This window comes from Hipposideros armiger, unplaced genomic scaffold (assembly GCF_001890085.2).
Source record: "Hipposideros armiger isolate ML-2016 unplaced genomic scaffold, ASM189008v1 scaffold_291, whole genome shotgun sequence".
Lineage (NCBI taxonomy): Eukaryota > Metazoa > Chordata > Mammalia > Chiroptera > Hipposideridae > Hipposideros > Hipposideros armiger.
This window is the reverse complement of record NW_017731641.1, coordinates 1,903,855-1,916,423: the sequence shown is the minus strand read 5'-3', so window position 1 is coordinate 1,916,423 and position 12,569 is coordinate 1,903,855. Positions and strand designations below refer to the sequence as shown.

General features: G+C 44.8%; 1 protein-coding gene across 1 annotated transcript in view; it reads right to left on the bottom strand.

Annotated features, from left to right (window-relative positions):
* Positions 1-1,903: 1,903 nt before the first annotated feature.
* The window catches only part of FEZ1 (fasciculation and elongation protein zeta 1), a 55,525-nt gene continuing 44,859 nt past the window's right edge, over positions 1,904-12,569 (bottom strand). Inside the window, exons 4-8 of the mRNA XM_019658870.1 lie at positions 10,575-10,846; positions 9,519-9,599; positions 8,010-8,085; positions 4,672-4,737; positions 1,904-2,257 (exon numbers count right to left, since the gene is read on the bottom strand). Coding sequence (XP_019514415.1) covers positions 2,241-2,257; positions 4,672-4,737; positions 8,010-8,085; positions 9,519-9,599; positions 10,575-10,846 — 512 coding nt within the window. The 3' untranslated portion in view covers positions 1,904-2,240. The remainder of the gene's footprint in view (positions 2,258-4,671; positions 4,738-8,009; positions 8,086-9,518; positions 9,600-10,574; positions 10,847-12,569) is intronic.

The window sequence follows — 12,569 nt, the reverse complement described above, 5'->3', positions numbered from 1 at the left end:
CAAACCTTAATGTAAAGACCAATTGCCTGGTGAGCTTGTTAAAATACAGCTTCTGACTCAGTAGGTCTGGGGTGGGGCCTGAGGTTTTGCATTTTTAACAAGTTCCTCGATGTCAGTGCTGCTGGACTGAGCGGCACTTTGAGTAGCAAGGACCGAGCAGGGGAGGAAGGGACAATGCAAAACCACGAGAAACTGATTTAATATTACCTCTCAACTCCTGTGTGGGCAAAAGGAGAGAAAAGGGGAGCCACCGCTCCCACCCTTCCCTCCTAGACTCACTTCCTCCTAGACGGAGTGAGTATTCCTGCCACGTGACATTTATTTTTAACCGCCAGCAGCTTTGATGAGCTTGTCTCTGCTGCTGCAAGACACCTGCTGGCAGGATAAATTGGGGAAAAGGTGTGACTGACCCAGATCTGACAAATCCAAGGCAGGAAGAGAAGCTGTTGGGGAGTCAGTGCCTTCCCTTTGCTGAGACTGGTGAAAAACCCCACCACTGGCCGTGTTAACTTGTTCATGGCCTCACACCACCAGTGGCCCTTGCGTCCTTAGCCATAGTGCCAATGAATGCAGAGCTGAAGTCACCCCTTTCTGTCAAAGCCTGGTACTCACATCAATTTTTTGACCCCTGAGGATTTACTTGGGTATCTATGTTTGCTTCTATCCTCTACTATCTTCTATGGCAGCCGGGGCTCTACCCACACAGGCGTTCTGCTCCATGTAGATGCCTGAGTTAAAGCTGCAGGTGCTGGGGCTGCTTCCCTGGTGGCCTAAGTACCCCTCACCCCAGGTGAAGCTGCTACTGTTTCTAAAAAAGTGGAGGCCCAGGAAGTGAGAGGCAGGCACCAAGGATGGCTTTTATTGTCACCTACATGGATCTGTGGCCTCCTGTGGAGTTGCCAGGGTGATAAAGTATGGCTTTCCACATGGCATGCTTAGTTCAGCAAATACTGAGGTCTTAAAAGTGAGTGGAAGTCTAATTGGATAAGAGACTGAGTGCCAGTCTGACTCCTCTCCTGAACAACTCTGCTTCTTGACCTCCTCATCTGTGAAATCAGGGCAATGCTGGCACCCACTTACCATGTAGGGTTGCTGCGATGTGAGATAATGTGTAGAGAGTGATAAGGCCAGTGGCAGACGCAAAGCAAGTGCTTGATAAAAGTTTTTGTTTTAAGACGAGACTGTGGAAATTGACGGGTTAATATCATTCCAGCCAGAAGATGGAAGCGGAAAGAGTTCAGGTTACGGTAAAATCAAGCTAGCATCTGGATATTAGGACAGCACTTACCTGCTGGTCAATCAAGGCTGGCAGCTGCCTGCCACCGGTGCCAGAGACAGCACGCAGGGGTCAGAGCTGCTGGACCTCTAGGGCTGCAGGAAGGGCAGGGCATTACGGTCACAGGATAGGGTTCCCAGGGGCCATTGGGAGTAGGGAGGAAAGCAGCCCAAATCTCCCATGCCCCAACAGTTCAACAGAGCTGCCTCCCTCCAGGCCCTGAGCCTCCAGGGCCCTGGGGCGGGGCTGCTGAGGGCCTCCAGGAGCCAATCTGGCCATCTCAACAGGAAGTGCTGCATCTGCCTAGCTGCTCCTTGCAGAGCACTTTCTGTTTGCTGACTTCACAGCCTCCCTGCTCATCTGACACCCCTCACTCCCAACCAGTAGTTCCTACAACACATCGTGCTACAGATGCCAAGGCACTAGATCTTAGAGCCTGTGGAGAGCCTCCTCCTTCGAGCTGTACCATGTGCAGCCCCATCATGACCACAACAGGGCATGCTCCCTGTCCCTAAATACAAGGATGCTGCCACTGGCCACGCAACATCACATGATTGCAGCTACGCATCCTTTCTCTGGAGGGTTTGTAATGGGCGCTGCCGGACACCACACTCCAAAGCACATGAATATTAATTAAATGAAGATTTATTTCAAAATTAGTCTTAGAGTGTAAGCTGTTTTGAGGGCTGGAGCCAGACTAGATAATGAGTAGCGAGAGCATCTGCCTTCCTCCAACATAGGCAGAGAGGAGGCAATGTCCCCAGCCCTGCCCCTTGTCATGCATCCAATGATTACTAGGACTAGAAGCCAACAGCAAAGGACCCGCGCGTTTGCTCATGTTTAATCCAGGTTAAGCTCTACACGTTTAAATACACGTCGGAGGTTACATGGTGTCATGCAATCCCTGTGATGGAATGACTCTTGCTCAGTGACCTCCGCTGCAAGGCTGCTCCCAAGGGCAAGGTTAGGTAGGACAGAGCACTGGAAAGAGAAGAGGAGAGGACAGAGGTCAAAGCACAGTGCAGGTCAGGACCTGCCAGCCCAGGTGGCCCTGGCCTAGAGCGGTCACGCTGGCTTCCCGTAATATAGTATCCTGAGCAGAGAACTGCCCCCTTACAACCAGGAATAATTGCAGCCACTTGTCTTTTGTCCAGAAGAAGGAAGAGCCAATGATAGGTAGTGGTTTGGTGTAATAATTTAATGTGTAGTCCCCGGTGCCCAGCTGCCTGGGCTCAAACCCTGGATCCACAGTTTCTAATTCTACAAACTTCAGGTGATTACTTCACCTCTCTTGCTTATTTCTTCATTTATACAATAGACTGTGCCTTTGCCTACCCCAAAGGGTTGTTCAGAGGCAAGTAGAAAATGCTCAGTAAATGTTAACTATTTTTATAAATTCACTGACATTTCAGGGATCATGAGGGGTAATGTCTACTCCTCAGGCTCCCAGACTTGTAGAACCCATTTCTACAAACCTCCTTTGAAAATGTCCTTTGAGAAATTTGCTGCTCTTTTAAAACCTTTAAGAGTCAGAAGTTCTTCCCAATGGTTAGCCTAAATTTCTCCTGCAGAAATTTAAGATTAAGCTCCCTGATCCTTATGGAAACAACATAGTTCAGAGGTTCTTAACTGAGGTTCACAAGCCTTCAGAAACTGTACCCAAAGTTGTGGGCATGTAGAGCAAAAGCTAGTGAAAAGAAGGACCCAGACAATGAATGATCATCAGTGGATACCATCATAGACTGAATGTATCTCCCCAAAATTCATATGTTGAAGCCCTAACTCCCCGATGCAGCTGTATTTGGAGATGGAGCCTCTGAGGAAGAAGATCAAATGAGGTCATAAGGGTGCAGCCCTGATCTGATAGAATTAGTGACCTTACAGGAAAAGACAGCAGAGAACATTCTCTCTCTCTTTCCTCAAGAACGCAGAAAGACCATTATCTACAAGCCAAGAAGAGAGCCCTCATTAGAAACCAAATTTGCTTACACTTTCATCACGGACTTCCAGCCTCCAGAACTGTGAGAAAATAAATTTCTGTTGTTTAAGCTAGGCAGTGATATTTTGTTTTAGCCACCTGGACAGACTAACACTGATATTACCATCACAAAAATAAAGACAACCAGAGAGTATGTGATTCTTAATGGAAATTTACAACCACACCAACAATATAGTGCTTATTGAAAAATTTGAGGCTGAATCTGATCAAGCCTCTAGCTCTACCAGTTAACAGGAACTGCAAAAGATGGAAGAACATGTTAAATTAAACCATGCAGACACAACCATCTGGTAGATGCAAGTCTATGGGGCAAACAACCTGGCTTGTCCAAGAAATAAGTGTCAAAGAATGAGAGAGAGGAAAGAAAGGGGAACCTATATATATATTAAAAGAGACGTAAGAGATATATTATTCAATTGCAATGGAGGGACCTTCCTTGGATCCTGATTCAAACAAACTGAAAAAAAATTTATAAGAAAATCTGAACACTGATTGGATAGTCAATGATATCGGGAACTTTTTCATTTTTCTAGTTGTGATGATACGGTGGTTATGTTTTTTAAAAGAGTCCTTGTGTTTTACAAATGTATACTGAAATATTTATGTATGAAAAAAATATGATGATTAGGGTTTGCTTCAAAATAATACAAAGGGGAGGGCCAGTCAAGTGGCTCAGTTGGTTAAGAGCTTGATCTAGAGTGAGATCTCTGAGCAACAGGGTCGCCGGTTCGATTCCTGGCCTGAGCTGAGCTGCCACTTAGCTGCCAACAGGTGGCAGGATGGCTCAGCTAAAACAAAACAAAACAAAAAAACAAAACAAAATAATATGAAGGGGAGAAGTTGGGAAGGGATATAAATATACATGATTGACAATGTGTTAATTATTGTTAAAGCAGGATGTGAAGTACAAAAGAGGTCATCATACCATTCACTCTATTTTAATATATATGTTAAAAGTTTCCATAATACAAGATAAAACAAAAAAGAATGTTATAAAAGGATGTAGGCTCATCATGACTCTAATTTGTTGCCTTTAAGCAGCTGAAAACTATTAATAGTATCCTCAGGCTTTGTTTTTCCCAACTAAATAGCCCAACTCCATAGAAACTTCACAATAAGTCTTTTGTTGGTTTGGCTACTCTTCGTGTACAGTCACTCTGGTGACTTGGGGGTGATGGAATCTCCCTCTCAGGCCTCCTAGCAACATCCAAAGGCAAAACCCCATGACTGCAAGGGCCTCACAATTGTCCACTTGCTTTCCCTGGCCCTACCGGGTCTGGTCTGGTGTGGACACTCTGGGAAGGCTGCACAGCGGGTTTCACACCTTCAGCAGGAGTCCTGGGGAAGGGGGCTCTAGGGGACCACTTTTGCTGCCGAAGGGCTTTGCTGTTCTTACCTTTTAAAATGTAGTCCGTTAGCAAAGTGGGCACCTTCTCATTATCCTCCTTCATGGCAAAGAGAACTGGGGAAGGAGAGAGAGAAAGCTCACTTCTAGGGCCAAACCACTCACCAATCCAAAGGGAATGAGAAATGATTTAAGGAAACCAGACATCTATTGAGTATGGAGCAAAAGTCTAGAAGCTTCTGTCAAGAGTCACCATTCAGCATGATGATGGAGGAAAATATATCAAAAGGGTCAGAGTGGCCTATTAATGACTTTATTTTCTTGATCTTTTACTTTTTTTTTTTGCTTTTCTATAATTTCCACAGCTCCTAAGTATATATCTTTAATAATCATAAAAATAAATAAATAAAGCAATTAAAAATAAGAATCAGCTTTCAGATGCTGTCAATCTAAACATTAGAATAGTAGTTGTCATACCACTGAATCACCAACAACACTGTCTCGAAAGACGTTCTATTCAGATAAACAGGCACTATTAGAAAAATTTCTCGCCTCCAATTTATTAATAACAAATGAATTTAATCTAACAAATATTTATTTTCTATTTTATGCCTGGCATGGCGCTAGAATTTATGGAAATGCAAGAGACTTCTGGACCCTCAAGGAGTGTCTTGTTGAAACAAGACATGACTACACACGAAGCAAACAATAGGAAGTTATTAAAGCCTAAAGGCTTTTTATAAAAGCTTTTTAAATAGCTATCTCTGTTACTAAACTAGGTAGCACCTTCTCATATTCATAATCCTTCAAGAAAATAGCTGGACCTTGTTTATAACATCAAAAAAATGAGGGGAGGGGGTGTCCACCAATAGCTTTCTTCATTAGTCAATTCCTTAAATAAACTCTGGTATATCTAATCCATGAAGTCTTATATAACTTAGTGAAAAATAAGAGATCTATATGTAGAAAACATACTTATCAGTTAAGAAAAAAGGCCACACAACATTATGTATTAACTTTTAAATAAATGCTAATATTCATAGAAAAAATCTGGAAGAACGTGCATGAAACTGTTAAAAGTGGTTATCTCTGAGAGTGAGACCGTAGGGGATGTTCCTGTCTACGTTATATTGCCACAGTGCCTGGCTCTTTTCAATGAGTATGTATTACTTTTTGCAAGCAGAGAAAACAATAAAGATCAGCAGGCACTGATTGTAAGGGTCAGGAGGCAGCTGTGACAATAGAGGGACCCCAATCCATTTCCATGTCCTTGCTCTCGATTGATGACCTTGCCTAGTTTCAAGTCAAGGTCATGAAACTTGATTCCAAAAGTCATCAGTGGGTGAAAAACAAATCCTGATGGTGGTATAAGTTAGCCGCCAGGTCCAGAAAAAGAGGCTGAACCTGAGGCCTTCCACATGATGATTTCTTTTGTTTGATTTCTTCAGTATTTTTAGACATATATTCATTTCAACTGAATAGGCTGGAAATACTTTGCAACGGAGCGTGTGCAGACTAGGTGCCACACCAAGGAGATAGCCATACAAATAGATTAAGTGCACTGAGACAATATGTACCTAAGTTGATCTCCAAAATCCAAAATTGATATGAGTTGTCCAGTCCCCAGTGCTGGTCTTTGGCCAATATCCTTGATTCAGGAGCAGGGTAAAGAGGAGATATTGTTCACAAATCCATACAAGGATTTGCAAAAAAAAAAAAAAGAGCTTTCATAACCTACAGGAGAATTGGTATTCAGGGAAAATGGCAGCTTTTTTCTTTTAAAGGGAATAAAATATTGGAATGTGGTATATCCACATGATAGAAGAGAGAGCCATAAAAAGAATGTTAACCAAATGTTAACTGATGTGACTAAAATTATGATACAAAATTTTATAGCCAGTATAATCCCAACTATATAGAAAAGACGTAAGCTGTTATGGCTGAAAAAACACCAAAATAGTAACCACAGTCAAGGGGACAATGAATTATTTATTTTCCTTTGCTCACTTTTCGATAGTTCCAAACTATTCTAAATGATGGATACACTCTAGCCATAACTTTTTAAGTGAACTTGAAAAATGTAAACAAACCCAGTTTCTTGTTTGAAATGAAAGGATTTCATGCTGAATTCCTAAATGGTATCTGTAATAAATATATAGCGCCTCCTTTTGTTAAGACCATGATAGACTACTTTACATATTATCAACCTTTGTAATTTGTCTGAATCACTTTCCAAGTGCTTACTACTTGTAAAAACACAAACATCTCTAAATGTCAGTTCATATCTATCTGCTCCCTTTAAAAAAACTCTTAGTGCATATTTATGCAAATAAAGGAGTTTAAAATGAGTCAAGAGGAAGCCAATGTACTTTGAATTTAAAATTCCGGATTCTCAAGGACGCAGTATCTACTGATGTCGGCAGGATTTATGTTTACCAGAACCTCCTGCTTTAGTTTTCTGAAGTGATAAAAGTGAGAACGTTTGGTCCCCTTTAGCACTAGAGCCCAGCAGGCATCTATCTCCCTCAGCTGAATAGATAAAGCTCCTCTTCCAGTCCCCTGGGGTACCAAATAACCCTGAGCCTGGCCCATTCCCTGCGTGGGCTGGGCAGGCTAGTCTGTCACTCAACGCAGTGCACGGTTGCCAAGGAGATGGATGTCTCCTGATTCACTGAGCCTGTCACATCTCAGCCTAGGATCCTCTTTCTAAAAGAATCAAGCTGACACTGATGGCTAACACCATGTACCCCCAGCCCTTTGGGGGCTGTAGTGTTAGATTTATATAAAGAAAGTTTGCCTACAAAAGCTCTTTATTACACAGTTTTCTCCCATAGCTCAGAAAAGTTTATTAATATTTGACAAGAGAACCAAAGTGGAAGAGAGGAGGCAGTCATTTCCTGCAAGGAAAACCAGGCTCTAACCTTTCCAGTCCTTACTCCACTCAAGAAACTTTGCTTCGCATTAAAAATACAGCCAGTACCACAGGCTGAGCTCCCTGCTTCAGGGGCACAAGTTGAGACTAGGTGGCATCCTCAAGTTTCAGGCAGAGAATCAAAGCCTTGAGAATTGCCGGGTGAACCAGAAAGTCCTTGCATACCAACCAGTGCAGCCCCCAGCCGGTCCCCACAACCTCTTTCACCGGCTCATTTTCTTCTGGCAAATCTCTTTCCTTCCAGGATCCAGGGAGAGACAAGACAACTCCGGCATCACTGCAGAGTATTTTAATTGTACGCCTGTGCCGGGGGAAGGGATGCAGTAATGGGCAGCACATTTTGACCTATCTCAAACTGCTCTTGGACATCTCAGGCCTGAGGCACCAGGAGTGCAACTCACAGGGAGGGAGGCAGAAAAACAAGCAGCTGATCTCGCTGAGAATGAGAGCAACTCACTGTTTGTCAGCATCTGGAGGTCTTCCACTGATGGAGGGGAGGCTTTCTTCTCGTAAGGGATGACTGTGTTCAGATACTACGAGACAAACGGCAGCAGGGCTTGAGACGTAAGATACGGTCCCTCTGGGGTTGAGCTATATGAGACAATTTGCAGGGGGATTGTGCTTTTTCCCTAAAAAACAGGCTCTGTCGAATTTGACATTCTTGACAACACCCATGATAATTTGCACACCGCTGTTTCAGGTCCTTTTTCTCCTCTTTGGGGAATGTCTCTTTAAAATTAAGACTTGACCGTATTGGCCAGGAAAAATTTCCCTCCATTCCAACTTCTACATTCTCCCAGCATTAGAAACCCTTTGGTCATTTAAAAGTCCTGGTGAGCTTTGTCTCATTCAGGCTGAGAGCAAAGAGGGTGTATTATATTTTCTTATCCTTTGCAGTGCAGTTTGAGAATGAATGGTTTCTCTTTTGTCAAAATGACAGGAGAGAGAACCTCAACCACACCCTTGGTCTCGGATGTTGGGTTTGCTCCCTCTGCTGGATACGAGGTGCTTCTACAACAAGATCATCTTAGGACCCAGTGGGCTATCAAGACGCTGGGCCAGAAAGACCTTGAAGGACTCTAAGGGTGCTTGGTATAGTGAGTGAGAAGACCTCTACACCAAAAGTCAGAGGCTTGTGTTTTAGTTGTGACTCCGCCACTTGGCTCTCCCACACACTAGTGGTGTGGCCTTGGGGAAAATCTTGCCTAATCTCTCAGGGCCTTCGTTCTCATGGCTATGAAATCGGGGCACTGGGTTAGGTGTTCCTAAAATCTCTTTCCATGCTGTAGTTCTAGAATTCTAACACTTAGGATTCAGCTACAAACATGTGTAAAACACATATACAATTTATGTGCACTTATTCCACAGTTTCACTCTCGTCCATTTACACACCAGCCATCTCTATTAGACTGCACACTGTCAGAGGACAGAGACCAGGACTTACTCATCTTTGTACCTGAGGGCCTAGCAACAGAGCTCAGCACATAAAAGTTACGCAATAAAAGTTGTGAACGCTGTCTAAATGACCAGAAATGCTTCTCAGGCAAGTAACTGAGACAACTAGGAGATGCTACATCATGGGTTACAGTCAGAGTGGCCAGTCTTGGTGGGACTGGTCAGCTGGTGACCCAATGTGGTAGAGTTAATTATGCTCTCAGATGGGATCGATCATCAAATGAATCTTCCTTTTAATGCATTTTGTTCTTAAAACAAGTTAACGTGTAGGTCTACAAGTAGTGTTGAGTTTTAAGTTTTATCCATGTCCTAGAATACTGGAGCTCAAGAAACTATTCACCTTAAAAAAAAACCACTTCCTGTTCCCCCTTCAGAGCAGAAGAAAATGTTAGGACCCCATCCTTGCCCAAGTGCTGGGATAATTCTACTGAATCAATACTCCCAGCTCTGCTGGAATGGCCGAGTTGCTAGAGTCTAGGAGGAAAGCTGGGAGCAGGAAGATGGCTCGTACCTGTTTGTCAGTTCCTGAGGAGCCAAAAGTCTGGCGGATGCCACTCTGCAGGATGTTGGAGATGCCTTCCATGCTGAAGCGCTGGGGGAGAAAAGACTCAAGAAGAGAAGATGCTTCCTGCTCCATGGTCATCACCCCAAGAACTTGTGTGTCCTCCCTCAACCACCCAGACCCATCAGCTACCACACTGCCCTGATAACTGCCCCAGGGTTCTGTGACTAGAAAGTAAATGTAAGACCTGGGCTAAGAGACAGGCCAAAATGTAAGCCTGAGCTTTGCAAGAATAAATAGTAGAGTCTCAAAGATTCTTATCTTAGCGAGGCTCTCAGGGCAGCAAGACCCCCCTGCACTCCCCAAGTTTCCTCATTTCTGCCTCTATTGTATAAGTAGGAAAATAAAGCAGTACAGTGAAATGTGGACAGATGATGACGCAAATGTCTTAGGGAAGAAAACAAGATGTTCAGCCAGTGAGAAGGGCAGATGTAAAAACAAACGTCCTTATCTGGGGCGCTTTTTCCAAATGCACAAGCCTTGGCCCAATCCAGTAGGCCTGGAATAGAGCTGAGGCAAAGGCATTTTGAAAAATCTCCTTAGATGATTCTGCTGAGCTTCCCTGATTCAGAACCAGTGGTCTGAAGAATCCTGTCAATATAACAACAAGGCGTCATAATTTTCAATCCTGAAACACCCCCACTGACATCCTAAAGAGGTAAGTCACGACTCTAAGCTCAGTGAGTAGCAGGGGTTCTGACCCAGAGACCCGAAGCACAGCTCCTCTCAATCCTAAATGCCTTCACCCCACTTTCTAAGGTCTTGACTAAGAGAACATAGTCAATGATTTTCTCATGTCTCGACCTGAGTCCTCCGGGGGAAGAGAGGAGACAGGTAGCATCTCCTCCCTCTTTATGTCCCACTGTCTGCCACAGTGTCCTCCTGATCAGTCACTGCTCAGTCCAGGCCCGTTTCTGAGATCCCTGGAGGGTTGGTATTGGGGCCTGAAGTGGCGAGGGTTGGAGGTGGGACACGCCCAGGCTTCCAGCTGTGTTGTTCACATACCTTGAGAGGCATCTGGTTTCCCTTCTCTATGCGGCTGCTCTGCAGGCTCAGCCCTTTCTCTTTCCGCCGCTTTTTCATCAGTTCTCGCTGCTCCTTCTGCTTGTTCTGAACCTCAATAAGCACGGTGATGAAGGAGTTCTTCACTTCCTTCTCAAATTCCAGCTCGTCCCGGCGGGCCAGCTGTTGCACCAGCTCCTCTGAGAAGTCTCGGATGGCACCCTCCACCTGGTCCAGCAGCTCGGTCAGCTCAGACCCAGACATGTGTCTCAGTCCTGTCGGGGAAGACCATCCACAGGTGACACCCGCATCCAAGCCAGAGCCCACTGCAGAGGTTCCTAGCACTGCTGCCACTCGAGATGGGACTGACCCTCCACAGGAGACCCCTTCCAACTCCTCAAAAGGCCAGGAAAGACCTTCCTAATTTAGGGGCATGCCAGAAAGGGTGGGACCAGTATATCATTTGCAGAAGAGGACATCACTCTCTGGAAATGAAGGAGGAAGAAGAAACAGCCTCCAAGAAAGCCAGTGAACTCTGTCCACACACAAGTATGCGGATGGACATGTGGCTCCTTGATCCTTTGTTCAGTCTTCCAATATTTCCTCTGTTTCTATAATATTCCTCATATGAAATGGATCAAGAATCAGGGGGAAACAGTAAGAGGAAGTTTTTGGCATCTGTCCTGAAGAGCAATAGAGGCTGGTTTTTATTCCCAAAAACTAATCAAGGCATAGCTGACAGCAAAAGCAGAGCAATTGGAGGCCTTTGTTATGCTTATCGTCCTGTGTGGCAATGCCTGTATTCAAAAATATGTGGAAAAACATATAGTGAAAAATGAACTCTGGGGCCAGCTGGGTGGCTCAGTTGGTTAGAGCACGAGGTCTGAGCAACAGGGTTGCCGGTTCGATTCCCACATGGGTCGGTGAGCTGTGCCTGAGCTGAGTTGCCACTGAGCTGGTGAGAGTGTTTGCTCTTAACAACAAGGTTGCCAGTTCGACTCCCGCATGGGATGGTGGGCTGTGGGCCCCCCACCCCCGCCCCTGCCTCCCCTACACTAGATTGAATATGGCAACTGGACTCGGAGCTGAGCTGCACCTGCACCCTCTACAACTAAGGTTGAATGAAGGACAACAACTTGACTTGGAGCTGATGGGTCCTGGAAAAACACAATGTTCCCCTTCCTCAATTCCCCAACACTGTTCCCTTCTCCAATTCCCCAATAATATCTTCTAAAAAAGAGAGAAAGAAAAATAAAGAGAGCAAGAGAGAAAAGAAAAATGAACCCTGGCTAGTTGGGACACAGTGGTCTCTGCTCCTGTCAGAGAAAAGGAAAGGGAACCTGAGATCATGAGATACAGATAACTATTTTACATTCCTGTCCCCTAAGACTTCTCATTTAAAACCGATTCAGAAAGCGTCTTGGCAAATGCATCCCTTTCTAACGGCATCTTCTGATTCTGCCTTGGAATCCGTTTTCCTTTTCCTTTTTGTTTCTGCTTGGCCCCGATACTTGCTGACTTGGTTCAACTTTCCCCTTTATCTTGTTCTATGGAAACTGTCCTCCTCCTTCTTTTTTTTGCCGTTTCACTCTGCATTTCAGCTGTTTTTCCCTGAGTCTCTTGCTGAAAGCATCTATGTTTGGGACCTTTGTGTGGTTGAGAACAGGCTGATTAGGGCAGCTGTGAATGCAGCGTCTCAGCCAAGCCCGCTCCATCTCTGCGCCTCTGCTGGCCCCCACCCTGCCCCTGAGCCTCACAGCCAGTTTTACTTTCCCACGCACTTCTTCAGATCACGCCTCCATTTTTACCACTATTCTAATCCGTGTTTGGATCTTGATATCCTCACCCACCCTCCTTCTCTCTCCTTGTTCCTAAGTCCCTGTCATCTCACCTCCCAGGGATCTACTTTCCAGGGGCATGGCCCCTCCTGCAGCAAGAACTTCATCATCCTTACAGATGGATGGATTTTATGCTCCGTATTTGTCTCTGCTGTGTTAC